The following is a 15,272-nucleotide window of genomic DNA, read 5'->3' on the forward strand; positions in this document are numbered from 1 at the left end:
CCAGTTTCTGCTGCTGATGGAGAGACACACAATCTGTTCTGTGATGGATGGGAGTACACAAAAAGTACACAAGTACACAAAAAAGCGACTCAACTACAGTAACTTGAGTAAATGTAATCAGTTACTTCCACCCTTGCACAGGTTAACCCAGGGATGGAGAGTGAGTGTCCTCTCTGTGTTTTGAATGAAACTGTTGCACATGATTTACTTACTATGTTGTTTGCTGTTCTTGTCCTCTAAAAGACTGCTGTTACATTCAAAAATGTCGTTGCATCAACAAGACGGATTAACACATCTCTGTTTCCTCTCACTTTAACATTGTTATTTGCTCTCTGCAAACACACTCCGTCCTCATTCAACTCGTTGATAGGCACCCGACCAAAAAGCTTCAACCTACTGTTAACGACAATGTGATCAACACACTTGTCGTGCCTTTTCGTAGCCCTATCTAAAGTCTTTAGATCTAATCCTTGAACAGACCCAGTGTTGAACTGAGCTGTAGGTTCCCCATCAGAAGACATGGCCAACAATACAGTCTGTTAGTCGTGGGACGGCCCGTTAGCTAGCGATCTCTCTCATACCTTTTTTTCATCATGGTTACCTCATTGATGTGCTGTGACATCTCATCCACGCTTTTCTTCTTCAGCTGATCAAAACAACAGACGTCCGACAGTTAAACACATCATGTCAGACCACTAGAAATTGCAAAACGTAACTTAAAATGTAAATAGATTACTTGATAATTCATGATTCACTCATAGAAGACTGTCACTGCCATCTTCCCTCAGTATAAAGACTTAGTGGCCGTCAACTTGACAAAACTGGCAAAACGAGTTCTTCTCAGCTCCGATTACCGATTTATTATTCTGTTAACTTTTGATCAAATCAGAATCAATAACGGTATGCAAGATAATCCGTTGTGCAATTATGAAGTTGTTCGGCCAAATATATCAGAACATGCACTGTAGCGTGAATGCTGCTCCCTAGATAATCTATCTGACTGACCAAATATATCAAGTAATCTGAAATATGCTTGTCTTGGCTGATCTTCTTCATTAACAGTACTTGGTGTTCCACTGAGGAGTTGGAAATGTCCGAAGCAAGTAATATTAACACCGATTTAGTTGTTTATAGTCACTTTATTAAGTCACAGCAACAGTGTTACACTCTCTGCAGTACAACTGAACGGCAGTCGGCAGGCAGTGCATTGACTGGAACAACTGGTAAAGCAAAGCATTGTGGGAAGGGCTAAAATCCAGTATCAAGGGGTAAAAAAGGTAAATTTGGACTCTGTTGGAAATGCCTAAATAATCGAACCCTAAAATTTTCACGTTTGATTTTTTTATTTTTTAATCTGCTATGAATTGCTATCAATTGCTTTACCACCAGTTCACTACACTACAATACAATAATAGAGAATTGAAGAATTGAAATTCATTGGATCAACGCAATGTCAATATTGTGTTCTGGTTGTTGACTGATAAAGGAGGACGTCCTCCCTTGAAGCATCATTTTACGTGCTTTGGCCAATATAAAAAATGAAGTACATTGAATTGATATGAGAGCCCGTCCCACGGAGAGCAGCAAGACTCCGTCCTCCTCTGTCCTCCACCGCCACTTCAGACAGACTGGCCTTTCCCCTCTTGTCTCATATTTTGATCTCCCTCTTGCCTCTCAAAAATAGAGGAGGAGCATCCTCCTCTGCCTCTGTGGACCAGCCTCCTCTGCTGTGTACACGCTCCAAAAGAAAAAATTATGTACACTACTAAACATTTTGTTTGAGCAGGGTAAGTTGGCCTTTTGGCTGAGCTGCAGAGATAAGGTGAGGGCTGCTGGGCCGACTGATCTCTGGCCAGTTGTCTAATTAAGACTGTCTGTTGCATAAATATTACTGTAAGACTGACTTATTTTGAGACAGGAAGTGTTAAGAACTTTGTTGCTAAGGCAGTGAGTCGGCCTAAGGGGGCGATCACACCGAGAAGCGTCTCTAGAAATGCGTCGCCACCAAAACCATCGTTTTCCTATCGTACGGCACGGTGAATGAAGATGAAAAGCTGATATTAGCGGTCTTTAACCCGGTCGCACACGCAGCCCTGCTCCACAGGCGCACCGAGCTGTTTGGCCGGACGCCGTCTGCCGAGGAGTTTTTGAAGCGGTTGGGCCTGTAGCGACGCTTCTCGGTGTGATCGCCCCCTAACTGTCAGAGAGGGAAGTTTAAATACTGAAGCTATTTCGAACAAGATGGCAAATGTTTTTTTTTTTTATAATCCTGAAGAAGAAAGCGAGTCCTTAGAGATAGAAACAAACTGTTAGAGATCTACAACAATCAACAACTAGTGGAGTGACTGCAATTTCCTAGAGAAACCATCCTGATCTTAAATCTGACTTAAAGACTAGGTCTGTCTTTATGCAACTGGCCTCTGGTGTCTGTGTTTAGGGGGACGGTTACAGCATGCCTCAGGTTGAGTACATGTTGTTGGATTAATAACATTGATGCAGTCTGTACTGTGGGGAGGAGGGTTGAATATTTGTATTTAAATGTGATTTGTCAGCTGGGCTCTGTCAGTTATATTGAGGCTGTAAATGGTGTTGTTGCTGTTCTTATAATTGTTTTTATCTTGTCTGTTTTTTTCCTGTGTGTGGGTGTATGGGATCAAGGTTCAAGGTTTAAGGTTCTTTATGGGCATAAGCACAACAAACCAGCGAGAAGCAGATAATGTTAGCTATGACATTCTCGAGCCTAGAGCTAGCCACAACAATGTAAACAAAGTAAACAAATGCAGTATACAAACAATGCAGTAATAAAATAACTGTGCAAAAAGTGACCATCAGTAAGAAGTAATAAAAATATAAAGTTACAGAGTATAATAACAGTATAGTATAAAATAAAATAAAATATATCTACTTTTTTCAAAATATATGGCCATATGAAATGGAATGAAGATGAGATGTGTGTGTGTGATGGTCCAATAGCTTGGCTAGCATGTGCTGGTGTTTTTTCTCATTTAACTAGGGCTGGAACCGAATATTCGACTGTTCGGATATTCGTTCGTTGGGTAGGTATTCGGTTTTCAATTTTGGGATTCGGATATTCGTTTCTTTAAATGTAATTTTATATGTAATCCGTAAGCTGGTTGCCATTGACGCTGCGAAGCAGTTTCTTTTTTTTTTTACTTGCATTCAAATGTCAGTCACATTTTCTGATCGCCATGGTGGCACAGAGAAAAAAGTACGACCTGAAATTCAAGCTGTCAGTTGTCAAATTTGCTGAACAAAACTCAGGAGAAGCAGCAGCAAGACATTTCTCCGTTTATCTTTTTTTTTAAATCTTTTTTCTAAGGTAGGCTACCGGTATTTTGATACAGGGCTCTCTCTCTCTCTCTCTCTCCCTCTCTCTCTGTGCTTTAGAACGTAACCGCTGTGAAACAATCAGAAAATAACGTTTTATTTCTCTGATTCACCGGCTTTCTCGCTACTACCGCTCCCTCTCTTCATTCACTTTCTAGCTCGCTCGACCATCTCTCTTTCTCTCTAGCTCGCTCAACCATCTCTCTCTCTCTCTCTCTCTCTCTCTCTCACCCTCTCTCTCTCTCCCGGGCTATTAATTGAAGTTGTATGTATGTTAAGTATGCTGAAGTATATTCAGCGCTGTGTTTTTGTGAGGAGGAACTGTGACTATGTGTGAACTTTGTCGGGTGAACTGTTACCCGTGTATGGAAAACCAAGCAGTTTGAAGGTGCGTGACTCTTAACACCCCCCCCACCCCCACCCCCACCCCCGCTGCGGCTGAAGCTTCGAATATTCGCTGATGATTACTACCGAAGCTCCGAAGCCCAAAAAATTGTATTCAGGACAGCCCTACATTTAAGTCCAAGTTTTAATTTTCCTTTGGTACAAGTTTTCCAAGGATCTTATGAACAAATCTGAGAAAGAAAGAAATTAAATTGAATTGCATTCATCCCAAAGATTGATATAGATAGATAGAATGAGATAGATAGATAGATAGATAGATAGATAGATAGATAGATAGATAGATAGATAGATAGATAGATAGATAGATAGATAGATAGATAAAACAACATTAAAACTACCAAACCCACTGAAAATGAACTAAAACTGAACTTGAAATATATATGAATGGATGTGTGGTGAGTATTACAAGCAGAAATAAAGGAAGCAAGCAATTTGATTCATAAAATATCCTATATGATATTCACACTACATTTTATTCAAGGTTTCTCCGCATGTTCTGTTTCAATATTCAATACTTTTCCCAGAACTTCATTTTCTGGGTGGATTTTGAAGATTTTGCTCAGTTCGATGTGAAATATTCTGATAGTGGCTTAACTAGCTCATATCTTGTTGAAGTTACTACATAAAATCTGTGGTCATATGTGTGTCAGGACTGAACAAAACTTTTTAAGACATTTTATGCGATTCTCAAACTTGACCTGGAAATGATCAAATGAATTCTTCCTACTTTTCCAGGCTTTTCAGGCCTGCGGAAGAAACTCTGTTTATTGAGCAAGTGCACAAAGCCAATCTAGCTTCTAAAAAGCAACAGATGATTAAACACTTGGCTTTTGCAAGCTTAGTCCTCCATGACAAAACTGTTTCAGTGAAGAAAGTTGCAAGGATAGAGATTGATTGGCAAATGTTATCCATCCACACTGTCCTTCAGTCTCTCCATCTAAACATTCACTTCATTCATACATTTAACCAGTTACATTAACAACAGGATTGTCCTTCATTCTTTCCATCTTCACTAGTGTTTCTTCTTTGGTAACACTGCTGCTTCATTTGACTTTTGATTCCACATCTGCTCTAAACATGAAGACTGCACTTTGTTGTGTTTTAGGGGGAAAATCGTCTCAGTTATACTGTCATATTAGTTTCACATTTTCTCTAGCAGCTTTGATAGACTTCCTGGAAAGAATACAGAAGAAATACTTGATTCATTCATGGAAAAAAACAAAACTTTATTGATCTTTGCAAACATTCACTTTGATGACACATCAAATCACTAAAACCTGGTAAAAGACTCTGGTTCAATCTTTCCATCTACATGTTCACTTCATCCACACAGTCAATCTGTTAAACCAGTATGTCAGCACTGTGGAGGAAAACAATGAATCCTCTCTCTATTGATTATAATAATAATGGTTACATTTGTAGTTCACTTTTCTGAACAAAGTTACAAAGAGTCAGGAACAAAATCAACATTTTAACAGCTATTTAGCTATAATAAAGGGAAGACTTCTAGTGCTGGCTCCATTAAGGCCCATGCAGTGGAACAGAAACAGCAGAAAATATTACAGCAATAATACAAATATGCAACAACGATAAGATAATATCCAGTTCATGAAAACTTTTCCATTGTTTTTCCACTGCCGCACAGGAAGTGATGTGTTTTACGTTTCCGGTTTGTTTGGAATAAACAGAAGAAGAAGAACTGGGTAGTAAGCATGAGCAGTGATAGCCACCATGGCTGAACAGACAAAGAAAAGAGAAACTCAAACTGCATCAACAGAAAATCCAAGCTCCGCCCACACTGTTTGATTGACAGGTGATCTATGGGACATGCAGAGCAGAAACACCACAGTGAGGCTGAGGGACAAAGATGGAGACAAAAAAATAAAACGTAAAAATCAGAATCTCAATAACTCTTTAATAACTCCTGTCTACTTCAGCGTACACAACTCAGCAGTGACTCCATTATCAAGCCAAAGTCCAGGATAGAGAGGCTGAGTGAATGTGGTCTGGACTCTGTGGAGGAGAGTCATGGTTTCAGAGACGCTGTAGAAGGACAGAATACCTGCTCTGTGATCCAGGTACACTCCTACTCTGGAGGACAGCGGGCCTGGGATGGGAGTTGTGATATTGTTATGTATGAATTGATTGTAGAAATAATCTAATGCCCAAGACTTGTCATTGCATCCAAACTCACTTTCATCCCCTGTTCTGCTAATATCCTTATATGAGACTGCTATTGAAACTTTCCCGTTCCACTCCACCTCCCAGTAACAACGTCCAGTCAGACCCTCTCTACTCAGGACCTGCCACCTGTCAGTGAATCTGTCTGGGTGACTAGAATATAACTGTTCTTCTTCCATATATGTTGCTTTTCTGTTCCCCTCAGATAATGACAGCTCTGTGTTTGCTGTGTTTGGATCCAGTGTGATTTGACGTGAATATTGTAAGAATTCAGCTCTGGTCTTGGGCTCTGGTTGTGACAGTAAAACATCCACGTCAGTCACTGTCAATGACATCTTAGTCCATTCCTCTGTAAGAATGCCCTGTAGTTTATCTCTGGCCTCTGACACAGCTGCAGTCACATCCTCAAAGTAGCGCAGAGGACGGATATTGGTGCTGGGTGAGTCTGTAGATTCACTGAGACGTGACAGCGAGGGGTAATTGTGTAGAAAATGGGTGTGATCCTCTGTGTGTGAGAGCTGCTCCAGCTCAGCGTCTTTCCTCCTCAGCTCAGCAATCTCCTGCTTCAGCTTCTCCTGAAGTTCTTCGGCCCGACTCGCTTCCGCTTTCTGCTGGGATCTGATCTGCTCCTTCACATCAGAGCTTCTTTTCTCAATGAGACGGACCAGCTCAGTGAAGATCTTCTCACTGTTATCTACTGCTTTATCAGCAGAGCGATTGATAGCCTTCACCTCCTGTTGAAGCACCTTCACGTCTTTCTCTCTGTCCTGGATTCTCTGTTGGATTTTTTGCTGACTCACCCCGAGCTCTTTCTGCCTCTCAGTCCTTTCTGCTGCAGCTGAGACTGTGTCGTGGCCTTTATGTTCATCCATGGAGCAGAGATAACAGATACACTGCTGATCAGTACGGCAGAAAATCTTCATCACCTCGTCATGACGAGAGCAGATGTTCTCCTGAAGCTTCATGGTGGCTTCAACCAGCTTGTGTTTCTTTAATGGAGCTACATCATAGTGAGGCTGGAGGTGCTGCTCACAGTAAGAGGCCAGACACACCAGACAGGACTTGAGGGCTTTCAGCTTTCTCCCAGTGCAGAAATCACAGGCCACATCTCCAGGTCCGGCATAGCAGCGATCAGGAAGAGCAGCTTGGAGTCCAGTCTTCTTCAGTTCCTCCACCAACTCTGCTAACATGGTACTTTTCACCAGGACAGGCCTTGGTGTGAATGTCTGTCTGCACTGGGGGCAGCTGTGGATTTTCTTCTGATCCTCTTCATCCCAGCAGCTTTTAATACAGCTCATGCAGTAGCTGTGTCCACAGGGAATAGTCACCGGATCCTTCAGTAGATCCAGACAGATCGAACAGCAGAGTTTTGCCCCGTCCAGCTGAATTCCTTGCTGCGCCATTTCACTTCTCAGTAACAGTGTGTCAGATAGTTTCACTTGCTCTCAACGGAAAAAACAAGTTGTGCTGTTTGAGACCAGGAAGAGGGAGGGGTTATCAGGCTTTGCTTTATTCCAGGAAGAGGAGCGGTTTGAAAGAGGCAGTGTGTGTTTAGCTCTCGTTTACAATATGAAGTGAAGATTATGAGAAATAGAAACTTAATGATAAATCTCTCTCTCCCCTTATTCCTTTTCTCTCTCTCTCTCTCTCTCTCTCTCTCTCTCTCTCTCTCTCTCTCTCTCTCTCTCTCTCTCTCTCTCTCTCTCTCTCTCTCTCTCTCTCTCTCTCTCTCTCTCTCTTCAGTGGTGGAAAGAGTAGTAGAATGTTCTACTCAAGTAGAAGTACTGTTACTTTGCTGATATTTTACTTGAGTAGAAGTAAAAGTACTGCTGTAAAAATCTACTGAAGTAAAAGTAAAAAGTGTCTCATGTAAAATGTCCTCAGAGTAAAACTTCCTGAGTTCCTCTTTAGAACAGAGAACATTGTTAGCTGTGATCTTTTCCATGTGATTCTAAAAGGAGAGAGGAAAGAGTTAAGACTAGATTCTTTTCACTGGAAGCATTAGAAGTTACAAAATAAAGTGCAGAAACAAAGTAAAATCAGATTCCTCTTCTCACTGTGAATGGATCCACAGTTTGTCAGTTTACGTTGATCCAGTTTCTGCTGCTGATGGAGAGACACACAATCTGTTCTGTGATGGATGGGAGTACACAAAAAGTACACAAGTACACAAAAAAGCGACTCAACTACAGTAACTTGAGTAAATGTTATTACTTGCACAGGTTAACCCAGGGATGGAGAGTGAGTGTCCTCTCTGTGTTTTGAATGAAACTGTTGCACATGATTTACTTACTATGTTGTTTGCTCTTGTTGTCCTCTAAAAGACTGCTGTTACATTCAAAAATGTTGTTGCATCAACAAGACGGATTAACACATCTGTGTTTCCTCTCACTTTAACATTGTTATTTGCTCTCTGCAAACACACTCCGTCCTCATTCAACTTGTTGATAGGCACCCGACCAAAAAGCTTCAACCTACTGTTAACGACAATGTGATCAACACACTTGTCGTGCCTTTTCGTAGCCCTATCTAAAGTCTTTAGATCTAATCCTTGAACAGACCCAGTGTTGAACTGAGCTGTATGTTCCCCATCAGAAGGCATGGCCAACAATACAGTCTGTTAGTCGAGGGACGGCCCGTTAGCTAGCGGTCTCTCTCATACCTATGATTTAGCATTTTTCATCGTGGTTACCTGAGGAGTTTGTCATCCAGCAGTCTCAATCCTCACCTTTGCTGAATTATCCAAAACGGTTGTCAATAAATAATCCACCAGATTCTCTTCCCTCTCTCTGCATCCGTGTCCCTCTGTGATCCCGTCAGCAGCACTACTCTCCTCCAAATCCATTTTGCTGTTAGCTGAGCAGTGCTTCCAAATGAAAGCTGGTTGTAGCACTTGCTAGTAGGGCTGCTACAACTAGCTAGTAAGGTAACTGTTAGCTTGCGTTAGCAGTTGGCTAACGCAAGTTGCTAGCTACTGCTCGATAAAAAAGGGGAAAAAAGGTAAATCTGAAAACAAGGAAATTTGGATTCCGTTGGAAATGCCTAAATACAATTTTTAATTTGCACAGTATAATTTATGATGATGTGATGTTCTATCAATTGCTATCAATTTCTTTACCACCAGTTTGCCACACTACAATGAAATCGTAGAGAATTGAAGAATTGAATCATTCATTGGACCAACGCAATGTCAATATTGTATTCTGGTTTTTGACTGATAAAGGAGGATGAATCATTCATTGGACCAATCCGTTGTCAATGTTGTATTCTGGTTGTTGATTGGTAAAGGAGGATGTCCTCCCTTGAAGCATCATTTAACGTGTTTTGGCCAATATAAAAAAGTTAAATACATTGCTGCCCTCCGCAGCAATGGAGGGCAGCAAGACTCCGTCCTCCTCTGTCCTCCACCGCCACTTCAGACAGACTGGCCTTTCCCCTCTTGTCTCATATTTTGATTCATATTTCAAAAATAGAGGAGGAGCATCCTCCTCTGCCTCTGTGGACCAGCCTCCTCTGCTGTGTACATGCTCCAAAAGAAAAAATTATGTAACTGCTAAACTTTTTGTTTGAGCAGGCTAAGTTGGCCGTTTGGCTGAGCTGCAGAGATAAGGTGAGGGCTGCTGGGCCGACTGATCTCTGGCCAGTTGTCTAATTAAGACTGTCAGTTGCATAAATATTACTGTAAGACTGACTTATTTTGAGACAGGAAGCGTTAAGAACTTTGTTGCTAAGGCAGCGAGTCGGCCTAAGGGGGCGATCACACCGAGAAGCGTCTCTAGAAACGCGTCGCCACCAAAACCATCGTTTTCCTATCGTACGGCACGGTCGCGTTTTTCTGGCGGTTTTTAGGCGAACATAAAAGTTAAAATATTTTCAGCTTTTTAGCACAAGGTGCGGAGTCACACCGCTCGTCAATGTCTCACTTGGGCCAGGCGGCCAATCAAATCAAGCAGAAGGCGGGCTTTCCTTCCCGTTTTGATGGGGTTTTGATGTGGTGGGAACGGTGGGACACTGGCAAACACAGATGAAAAGCTGATATTAGCGGTCTTTAACCCGGTCGCACACGCAGCCCTGCTCCACAGGCGCACCGAGCTGTTTGGCCGGACGCCGTCTGCCGAGGAGTTTTTGAAGCGGTTGGGCCTGTAGCGACGCTTCTCGGTGTGATCGCCCCCTAACTGTCAGAGAGGGAAGTTTAAATACTGAAGCTATTTCGAACAAGATGGCAAATGTTTGGTTTTTTTTAATAATCCTGAAGAAGAAAGCGAGTCCTTAGAGACAGAAACAAACTGTTAGAGATCTACAACAATCAACAACTAGTGGAGTGACTGCAATTTCCTAGAGAAACCATCCTTGTCTTAAATCTGACTTAAAGACTAGGTCTGTCTTTATGCAACTGGTCTCTGGTGTCTGTGTTTAGGGGGACGGTTACAGCATGCCTCAGGTTGAGTACATGTTGTTGGATAAATGACATTGATGCAGTCTGTACTGTGGGGAGGAAGGTTGAATATTTGTATTTGAATGTGATTTGTCAGCTGGGCTCTGTCAGTTATATTGAGGCTGTAAATGGTGGTGTTGCTGTTATTATTGTTTTTATCTTGTCTGTTTTTTTCCTGTGTGTGGGTGTATGGGATCAAGGTTCAAGGTTTAAGGTTCTTTATGGGCATAAGCACAACAAAACAGCGAGAAGCAGATAATGTTAGCTATGAAATTCTTGAGCCTAGAGCTAGCCACAACAATACAGCAGTATACAAACAATGCAGTAATGAAGTAATAAAAATATAAAATAAAAAAAAGAGAGGGGAAATAATAATTATATAAGATCTAATTATAATTTTATAGTTTAAAAGAACTAAGAACTCAGGTCACTGGGGAGTGGTGGGAGGGGGTCAAAAAGACGGATCGGAGGGCGGGGGTAAAGAGCGGGTTATGTTGTAATCAGGATCATAGGAGGGCTAAATTGAGGTTTGATAATAAATTGCGATCAAATTATATTTGAAATTTTGGCTAGGGCATAGCACACCAATGTGCTTATCTTGGGTTCTCCTGGGTACACATTCTGTTGCTGTATTATTCACATCATTTATTTTTGTATTTCATTTCATCTCACTATGTGAATGTAAATGTATGTAGCCTACATTTATAATGTATATGTGATTACTTTAGTATATAGATGTAGATGTGTTATGCAATGGCAACACAATATTTAAATATTGTGAAATATTCTGATAGTGGCTTAACTAGCTCATATCATGTTGAAGTTTATTCTTCATCACAATATCTGAAATGACAGCTGGTCCACGACTACATAAAGTCTGTGGTCATATGTGTGTCAGGACTGAACAAAACTTTTTCAGACATTTTATGCGATTCCCAAACTTGACCTGGAAATGATCAAATGAATTCTTCCTACTTTTCCAGGCTTTTCAGGCCTGTGGAAGAAACTCTGTTTATTGAGCAAGTGCACAAAGCCAATCTAGCTTCTAAAGAACAACAGATGATTCAAAAGATTGATTTGCCAATGTTATCCATCCACACTGTCCTTCAGTCTTTCCATCTAAACATTCACTTCATTCATACATTTAACCAGTTACATTAACAACAGGATTGTCCTTCATTCTTTCCATCTTCACTAGTGTTTCTTCTTTGGTAACACTGCTGCTTCATTTGACTTTTGATTCCACATCTGCTCTAAACATGAAGACTCTATCACTCAGCCCTGAGGTATGTCAATAATGCTAGCTTCAGGACCCATCATTGTATCTTATACAGTATGGTAGGATGGTCATCCCTCACTTTATGTAGGCTTCAACACTGGTACATTTTAGTCTATAAGATTATTTCAGGCAAATTACCTACTTACTTAAGCCAGACATTTTTACCTTTGCAGAGCAGTCATAATCTTAGGTCACACAAATGGCTTCAGTTTGAAGTGCCTTCTTGCAGAACAGAGGTTGGCAGATCAAGCCTGTTCTACTATGGTCCTTGGTCCTGGAACGATTTGCAGGCCAATCTTAAACTTGATGCCCTTACCTCTTTAAATGATTTAAAACTCAGAATAATGGAAGTGGTCACTGTTAGCTGCAGTTGCTTCACCTAACAAACCCTTGATTAAATATTGCTGCCTTGTTTTTGTTTATGCACTGTATTATGTAATGTATTCTTGTCATACCTATTGTTGCTGTTGTGATTGGATGATGTTGTCCTGTTTTGTGTTTGTTGCTGCTATTTGACCCTGTCTTGGCTAGGTCTCACTTGTAAAAGAGGTTTTAAAACTCAATGTGACTTCCTAGTTAAATAAAGGTTATATATATATATAGACTGCACTTTGTTGTGTTTTAGGGGAGAAATCGTCTCAGTTATACTGTCATATTAGTTTCACATTTTCTCTATCAGCTTTGATAGACTTCCTGGAATGAATACAGAGGAAATACTTTATTCATTCTTGGAAAAAAAAACTTTATTTTTCTTTGTAAACATTCACTTTGTTCACACATCAAATCACTAAAACCTGGTAAAAGACTCTGGTTCAATCTTTCCATCTACATATTCACTTCATCCACACAATCAATCTGTTAAACCAGTATGTCAGCACTGTGGAGGAAAACAATGGATCCTCTCCCTATTGATTATAATAATCATGATTATATTTGTAGTTCACTTTTCTTAACAAAGTTACAAAGTGTTGGGAACAAAATCAACATATTAACAACTATTCAGCTATAATAAAGGGAAGACTTCTAGTGCTGGCTCCATTAAGGCCCATGCAGTGGAACAGAAACAGCAGAAAATATTACAGCAACAATACAAATATGCAACAACGATAAGAACTATATAGACCACACAACAGTTTACATTTTCATATGAATGAATGTCTGTTTGGATACTCTGTATTACTGACTGATATGACACAATAGTGATTCAATCTATATCCAGTTCATAAATCTTCTCCTCTGTCTGTTCTAAACAGCCGGTGTCTGGTAGCTCTTTCCTGGGAAAAATCCTCTGCCGCACAGGAAGTGATGCGTTTTACGTCTCTGGTTTGTTTGGAATAAACAAAAGAAGAAGAACTGGGTAGTTAGCATGAGCAGCGATAGCAACCATGGCTGAACAGACAAAGAAAAGAGAAACTCAAACTGCATCAACAGAAAGTCCAAGCTCCGCCCACACTGTCTGATTGACAGGTGATCTGTGGGAAGTGCAGAGCAGAAACACCACAGTGAGGCTGAGGGACAAAGATGGAGAAAAAAACTTAAAAGGTAAAAATCTGAATCTCACACATTGCTGCTTTAATAACTCCTGTCTACTTGAGCTTACACAACTCAACAGTGTCTCCTCTATAATTAAACCAAGATCCAGGATAGAGAGGCTGAGTGAATGTGGTCTGGACTCTGTGGAGGAGAGTCATGGTTTCAGAGACGCTGTAGAAGGACAGAATACCTGCTCTGTGATCCAGGTACACTCCTACTCTGGAGGACCGAGGGTCTGCGATGGGAGTTTTGATATTGTTATGTATGATTTGATTGTTGTAATAATCTAATGCCCAAGACTTGTCATTGTATCCAAATAGACATTCAGCCCCTGTTCTGCAATTATACTTACATGCTACTGCTATTGAAACTCCCCTGCCGCTCCACTCCACCTCCCAGTAACAACGTCCAGTCAGACCCTCTCTACTGTGGACCTGCCACCTGTCAGTGAATCTGTCTGGGTGACTAGAATATAACTGTTCTTCTCCCATTAATGTTGCTTTTCTGTTCCCCTCAGATAATGACAGATGTGTGTGTGCTGTGTTTGGATCCAGTGTGATTTGACGTGAATATCGTAAGAATTCAGCTCTGGTCTTGGGCTCTCTTGGTTGTGACAGTAAAACATCCACTTCAGTCACTGTCCATGAGATCTTAGGCCATTCCTCTGTAAGAATGCCCTGTAGTTTATCTCTGGCCTCTGACACAGCTGCAGTCACTTCCTCAAAGTAGCGCAGAGGACGGATATTGGTGCTGGGTGAGTCTGTAGATTCACTGAGACGTGACAGCGAGGGGTAATTGTGTAGAAAATGGGTGTGATCCTCTGTGTGTGAGAGCTGCTCCAGCTCAGCGTCTTTCCTCCTCAGCTCAGCAATCTCCTGCTTCAGCTTCTCCTGAAGTTCTTCGGCCCGACTCGCTTCCGCTTTCTGCTGGGATCTGATCTGCTTCTTCACATCAGAGCTTCTTTTCTCAATGAGACGGACCAGCTCAGTGAAGATCTTCTCACTGTCCTCCACTGCTTTATCAGCAGAGAGATTGATAGCCTTCACCTCCTGTTGAAGCACCTTCACGTCTTTCTCTCTGTTCTGGATTCTCTGCTGGATTTTTTGCCGACTCACCCCGAGCTCTTTCTGCCTCTCAGTCCATTCTGCTGCAGCTGAGACTGTGTCGTGGCCTTTATGTTTATCTATGGAGCAGAAACAACAGATACACTGCTGATCAGTACGGCAGAAAATCTTCATCACCTCATCATGACGAGAGCAGATGTTCTCCTGAAGCTTCATGGTGGCTTCGACCAGCTTGTGTTTTTTAAAGGTAGAAGATTCATAGTGAGGCTGGAGGTGCTGCTCACAGTAAGAGGCCAGACACACCAGACAGGACTTCAGGGCTTTCAGCTTTCTCCCAGTGCAGACATCACAGGCCACATCTCCAGGTCCGGCATAGCAGCGATCAGGAGGAGCAGCTTGGAGTCCTGTCTTCTTCAGTTCCTCCACCAACTCTGCTAACATGGTACTTTTCACCAGGACAGGCCTTGGTGTGAAGGTCTGTCTGCACTGGGGGCAGCTGTGGATTTTCTTCTGATCCTCTTCATCCCAGCAGCTTTTAATACAGCTCATGCAGTAGCTGTGCCCACAGGGAATAGTCACCGGATCCTTCAGTAGATCCAGACAGATCGAACAGCAGAATTTTGCCCCGTCCAACTGAATTCCTTGCTGCGCCATTTCACTTCTCAGTAACAGTGAGTCAGATAGTTTCACTTGCTCCCAACAGATAAAAGTTGTGCTCCGATCCAAACCAAAAATCTGTTCCTTGTCTTCATGTTCATTTGCTGATCTGCAGTGAATGGGCTCGTCAGCTCTTGCACTTCACAACATGTTGTTCACACCCATCTTTAAACTGGCAGATCTGTGAAAGGGGAGGGAACAGGAAATATCTGGTCAGAATGGAACTGGCTGTTTGAGACCAGGAGGAAGAGGGAGGGGTTATCAGGCTTTGGTTTATTCCAGGAAGAGGAGCGGTTTTAAAGAGGCAGTGTGTGTTTAGCTCTCGTTTACAACATGAAGTGAAGATTATGAGAAATAGAAACTTAACAAT

General features: G+C 41.6%; 2 protein-coding genes across 2 annotated transcripts; both read right to left on the reverse strand.

Moving 5' to 3' along the window:
• Positions 1-4,668: 4,668 nt before the first annotated feature.
• On the reverse strand, positions 4,669-7,373 carry LOC139666770 (E3 ubiquitin/ISG15 ligase TRIM25-like). Its single transcript, XM_071546087.1, has one exon. The coding sequence runs from the start codon at positions 7,335-7,337 to the stop codon at positions 5,682-5,684; it is 1,656 nt and encodes a 551-aa protein (XP_071402188.1). The 5' UTR covers positions 7,338-7,373; the 3' UTR covers positions 4,669-5,681.
• A 5,833-nt stretch (positions 7,374-13,206) lies between these two features.
• LOC139666767 (tripartite motif-containing protein 16-like) lies at positions 13,207-14,899 on the reverse strand. The gene is made up of 2 exons (XM_071546084.1): positions 13,494-14,899; positions 13,207-13,418 (listed from the first exon to the last, which is right to left on the reverse strand). The coding sequence occupies exons 1-2, from the start codon at positions 14,897-14,899 to the stop codon at positions 13,235-13,237; spliced, it is 1,590 nt and encodes a 529-aa protein (XP_071402185.1). The 3' UTR covers positions 13,207-13,234.
• Between the last annotated feature and the right edge of the window lie 373 nt (positions 14,900-15,272).

The sequence above is a fragment of the Centroberyx affinis genome, unplaced genomic scaffold (genome assembly GCF_046629955.1).
Source record: "Centroberyx affinis isolate AG114_WGS23_722 - 3 ecotype Tasmania unplaced genomic scaffold, CSIRO-AGI_Caff_v1 ptg005120l_1, whole genome shotgun sequence".
Lineage (NCBI taxonomy): Eukaryota > Metazoa > Chordata > Actinopteri > Beryciformes > Berycidae > Centroberyx > Centroberyx affinis.

Bases quoted from the DNA above. Each gene is read 5' to 3' on its own strand.
- LOC139666770 (XM_071546087.1), bottom strand. From the start codon at position 7,337: ATGGCGCAGCAAGGAATTCAGCTGGACGGGGCAAAACTCTGCTGTTCG.
- LOC139666767 (XM_071546084.1), bottom strand. From the start codon at position 14,899: ATGGCGCAGCAAGGAATTCAGTTGGACGGGGCAAAATTCTGCTGTTCG. The intron at 13,419-13,493 runs ATACAATGACAA...AACTCCCATCGC, and splicing joins GGGGCTGAATGTCTATTTGG to AGACCCTCGGTCCTCCAGAG.